We start from the raw sequence: 5,355 nt of genomic DNA, 5'->3' as shown, positions 1-5,355 counted from the left end.
TAAATTAATGAGCATTATCAATTTTTTTTAATTAAAAAAAATATATTATAAAAAACAATTCAAAAACAAATTAAGAGATAGAGATAAGCCACAATAAAATAAAAAATGGTATAAATATTTTGTGAAAAAATTTATTCCAGAAATTTAATTTTTAAGAAATTATATTGTACGTGACCAATCCATGTTTAAAAATAATTCATAATCAGAAGCGTTCTTAATAACCGAGCAGAAAAGTATTACGAAAGAGCAAAGGTCAATTTCTTGTTCAATTACAAGTTTTTGACTCAAGTTATTTGACGTATGTCAATTTTTCTAGAGTTATGTAGTTTACTTAAATTTGAAAGAATTAAGTAGTAAATTGCGCAATCGGAAAGCAACTATTATTTTTAGAGATTTGAATAATAATCTATTTATCAATTTTATCTAAGGCGTAAAACTTTCTGGAAGTATTCCTACTTTAGTGGACTATTGATAAGGTATCAGGAAAAATATTGACACAGACACTTAAATATGCACTTAAACATCCACGCAATGATCGTTGCCTTATTTAGAATTTCATGTAAGTCACTTACATAACTCAACATTTTTACCACATAGATTTTATCTTTATTGTTTTTCTCGAGAGCAGTCTCATTGCAATTATTCAATTATTTAAAAACAAGTTGTTGTTAACTTTTACGTAATCCAAATTTAAAAAAAACTTTCCGAAATGAGATGCGGAAAATAATTTTTATTTAAAAAAATTAAATTAAATTAGAATAAATAAAAGCAGGAAAATTTGAGCAAGGATTAATATTGAGTTACTAGCGTTTCAATTAAATCAGTTCTGTAACTTAACAGCACAAAGACTTCTCCACATTTTTTGATTCTTCGAGTTCTTCGTCGATCGTATTGGTTAATTTTCTATCCCTTGTCTCAGGAAGTTTGAAAGACAAAAATCCAGCGAATAAAACTAAAACAGCACAAAGTGTGTTTGGTGCCCACCACACTTTGTCTTGCAACATATTGACAATAAGAGGGGCTAAAAGACTTCCAACATTTAAGATTGCTACACTGGATCCGAAAGCTGTATTCCTCACTACCTAAAAATTCAATCGGAATTAATTCAACTCGAAATTTGTGGATCTTTTGATATAAATATAAAGAAATTGTTTATACCGACCGTGGGGAATAACTCGCACGTATACAAAATAATGATGCTAAATACAGCAGATACAACGCATCTCCCGATCAATCTAGCTACCATAATAATATTATCTTCTGACTCTGGTATAACTAAAGTACTCAAAAATGCAAAACTACAAAAACAATATAGTAATACGGTTGAGTTTCGCCGGCCCATGACCATTAACAGTGGTATCGGTAATACACAAGAAGGTATTTTTGTGAGTCCCAGTAGAAAAATGTAGAGGTACGAATCAAGAGAAAAATTTCTGCCATTCAAAGCTGAAAGATTGAAAACCCTGCTAATATTATAAATTTCCTTAATTGCATTTTTTACTTGCATAAATGAAATAATGAAAAACAATTGTGATTACCTAAAGAATAATTAGACACCGAAGCTACAAACAATAAAACGTATATGATAGCAGCTCTTTTCCTTAATTCACAATGCGAGTAAAGTAACCATAGACTTTTGAAATATTTATAAAAGAGATTGAGTTTTTTCTTTCCCTCTGATTCAGAATTATTTGATTCCATAATCAAACTTTCCAAAGTTATTATAGAAATTCTCGTATTATCTTGAATGATTTTACCATACGGTTTCTCAATAATATCTCTTGCTTCGTCCCTGTGTTCTTTGGAAACTAACCATCTTGGAGATTCTGGAAGAAACCTGGAATATATTGTAAAGAAACCTGATTTTTAACTCTAATTTAAAAAACTAAAAGACTAATGACATAGATTTTTAGAAATGTTAATTTAGAATTACCATATAAAGAATATTAAAATTAAAGCAGGAACGGTACATGCCAATTGCACATGTCTCCAATGGCTAGAACAGTATGCTACTCCAGTAACAATTATTGTTCCGATTGGATACCCACAATTATAAGCAATTCCCATCCATTGTCTGTTCTTCTTTGCGGCAACTTCTATTACTAAAATTAAATGAAAATCTTTTATTAATTTAAATATTAATTATTTCATTAAATTATTTAATTGAATAAATTAACTTACATATGGTGTAGGAGGAGTTCAGAATAGCAGGATGACTGCATCCAATTAGCAATATGAGAATGACAAAAACCCAATACCAAGGCACAACGGCACTTAAAGGTCCAGAAATACTCAATAAAATAACTCCAATTACAAAAACTGTTTTTCTGCCTAATTTGTCTGAGAGGGTACCGAAAACAAAAGCTCCTATTGTTTTCCCCAAAATCAAAACCATTTGGACAGCTGGTCTTTGGTGTGCATATCTACAAAGGAGACCCCACTAAAAAAATATTTAAGTTTATAATCAAACTAAAAGTCATAAAGTGATTATAATTAATATAAACATTTTGTGGCCATCACTTACTTCTTCAACCATCGATTTTCGGCCAAGGTCATTTTCAAATAAATAATTGGTGCACTCTGAAGTTTCTGGTAATTTGTGACCTTTAGTGTAGTTCAAAGCTCCATCGTATCCCATTTTCACAAAATATGTATAATTATAATTATAGGAAGTGCAGGAACTTGCAGAAGAAATAGTTTTAATTTGATTTTTCGTCCAGTTGGATGCATTCAATTCTTTCACTTCACACCAGTGTGTAGGTATCTGCCAAAAATATTGTTATAAAAAATATTTTCAGAAAATAAAAAAATAAAATTTAAGCCATAAATGTAAAGTCTGATTAGTTGATCAATATATTTGCTTACATCTGCTGTAAATACGTAAGATATGGCTTGCACTCCACTGATTAATGTCGGAACAATAGAAATGAGAAAGATTTTCCACAAAAAACTAGATCCTTCGCCAAGTTCTCCAAGTGCTCGGAGTAATGGATCTTTTTCTTGTTCATTATTCGGCAAAGATATCATAATTCTACCTGAATCGAATTCACACTGCCAAGGAGATAAGAAACTGTCCAGCGACTATAGATAATTTCTTGATTGTTGACTGTTTATAGATTGAGACCCATGAAGTCACAAACATTATTAATTATTTTTCTAGTTTGACTCTATTTACAGGTTGGCCGCAAAACTTTAATTTCAAAATTCCCAGATTTTTTTGCCCACTTTTTCATTAATAAATGTATGTTTTAATTTTTCATTAATAAGAATAATCAATTTTTTTAAATCCGTAAATTTCACTGAATAAAAAAATTCTTTCGCCTTTCTCTAATTTACAGGTTTTCCTTGACCTGCGGCCAGTCCATACTTACTATTTGCCTAATTCAGAATAACGCAAAAGTTGAACCAGATATAATGATTGTTTCGAGGTGAATTTCGACGCGTGAAGAGTCGATTGTGTGTATTCGGTGACTAAGGTCGAATGCCTGCCTTCATACATGCATGTCGAAAAATCAGCTGAACTCGGAAGGTTTTTCTCTGCAGTTTTTCTCTCTCCTGGTCAAAAGTCTAGTCAAATTCTCACTCGTTGTAGAGTCTCCTGGTGCTATAGATACTTATGCTAAAGGACTTATTAATATTTTAGCAGTGATGGTGACCCCCACATATATCTCTCTTTCACCAGGGTTTTCATATGATAAGGGATAATACAATAAGTTCTAACTCCAGTGCTACCTCTCATGACTTTGACGGCTATGTTGGCGGTAGCATTACTACTCACAGGGTTTACCATGCCAAATAGGCTGATCACGAAGAGGAGAGGGACTAAGAAGAATACCAAAACCCAAATAACAATGTAGAGCATATTAAAGATATTGAAACGCTTATCGCTTCCCGAGGATCGTCGGGGCGCCCCTCGAGCCACAGCTGGGGGCCACAGCATGCGGAACGGTGGCAATGGTGAGCTGGAAGATGGTCAGGCAGATCTCACTAATCAAACAGCTGGCCAGCAAGAACGTCTGCGACAAACGGTAAGCAGTGGAACATCAACTGTGCCTGTTGAAGATGCTTTGGCTAATGTTATCTATTTGCAGCCAACCACCTCAACAGAAATACCGTGGGAGAGAATCAATTGGGATACCACAATGAAAGAAGAAGTGGTGCGTCTCTATTACGAAAGTGCGAGAGCACTTAAAAGATCTTATCGCTAAGGTGAAGGAAAATTGCAGATAAGGAGTAATCTCATTGCGATGAGAATGACATCCTTACAGTAGAACAAAAAGGATGTTGTAAAAACTCACGAGGCTGTAAAGATCTAGTCACTATAGACGCTGTTGCCATGACTCAAGCTCCTAAGCATCAAAGGAAATTACACATGGCATACATTGACTATAAGTAAGCGTTTTCTTTTGTGCCGCATGACTATTTACTTGAAGTCTTAAAACCTTACAAAATCTGCCCACGCATTATTGACTTTCTAAGTCATGCGATGAGGCTCTGGGGTACAAGAATTAAGTATTTTGATCATGGACAATCAAGGAAGACTAGATCAATACGCACTACAACGGGTATATTTCAAGGAGACTCCTTCAGAGCACTATGGTTCTGGTTACCGTTGAACCCTTTCAGCAAAACACTGAACAGCATGACTTCAGAATTTATGATAATAAGGATGGTCATTAAGTGACGCATCTTCTGTAAAAGGATGACTTGAAGTTGTATGCAAGTTCAACCCAAAAACTGCAGCAGGTGATCGATGTCACAAAGCAGTTTTCCAATGATATCCACATGGAGTTCGGACTAGAAAAATCCAGAACAGTGTATTTAGTCAGAGGAGAATTAGGAACCGCAGAGTTAGAGAACGAGTTCGAAAATGATATTGAGGTAATGGCTGCGGGCGAATCATATAAATATCTGGGTATTCTGGAATCTAAGGGTGTTCAGAATTCGATAGTTAAGACAAGCCTAACGGCGGCCTTCACTACGAGACTCAGATTGATTATGAAGAGTTTTCTCAACTCAGCAAACAAAATCAGGGCAGTAAACACATATACCGTCGCTGTCCTCGCGTACTCCTTCGGGCTCATCAAATGTTCTAACAGCGACTTTGAAAAGTTAAACAGAATCGTCTGCGTAGAAATGACAAAGCACCGAATACGCCACATTAATTCAGCCATTGAAAGGCTAGTTCTACTACGACAAATAGGGGGTAGGGGCTATGTAGATGTCAAAAAACTGTGAAAGTTACAAGTTATACAGTTGCGAGACTATTTTAACAGCAAACGAGATTTTGCGCTTTACAACACAATATGTATAGCGGATCTTGACTACACGCTCATGGATTTCTCTTCAGATGAA

The 5,355-nt window shown here is 34.5% G+C and overlaps 1 protein-coding gene across 1 annotated transcript; it reads right to left on the bottom strand.

The window, feature by feature from the left end:
- Positions 1 to 720: 720 nt before the first annotated feature.
- LOC117180024 (organic cation transporter protein-like) lies at positions 721 to 3,034 on the bottom strand. The gene is made up of 7 exons (XM_033372307.1): positions 2,866 to 3,034; positions 2,525 to 2,764; positions 2,182 to 2,440; positions 1,934 to 2,102; positions 1,539 to 1,837; positions 1,163 to 1,446; positions 721 to 1,082 (listed from the first exon to the last, which is right to left on the bottom strand). Exons 1-7 carry the CDS (start codon positions 3,025 to 3,027, stop codon positions 834 to 836), a joined length of 1,662 nt encoding a protein of 553 aa, XP_033228198.1. The 5' UTR covers positions 3,028 to 3,034; the 3' UTR covers positions 721 to 833.
- Positions 3,035 to 5,355: the final 2,321 nt, after the last annotated feature.

This window comes from Belonocnema kinseyi, chromosome 9 (genome assembly GCF_010883055.1).
Source record: "Belonocnema kinseyi isolate 2016_QV_RU_SX_M_011 chromosome 9, B_treatae_v1, whole genome shotgun sequence".
NCBI lineage: Eukaryota > Metazoa > Arthropoda > Insecta > Hymenoptera > Cynipidae > Belonocnema > Belonocnema kinseyi.
Note: the sequence above shows the minus strand (reverse complement) of the source record. Positions and strands in the feature narration are given on the sequence as shown.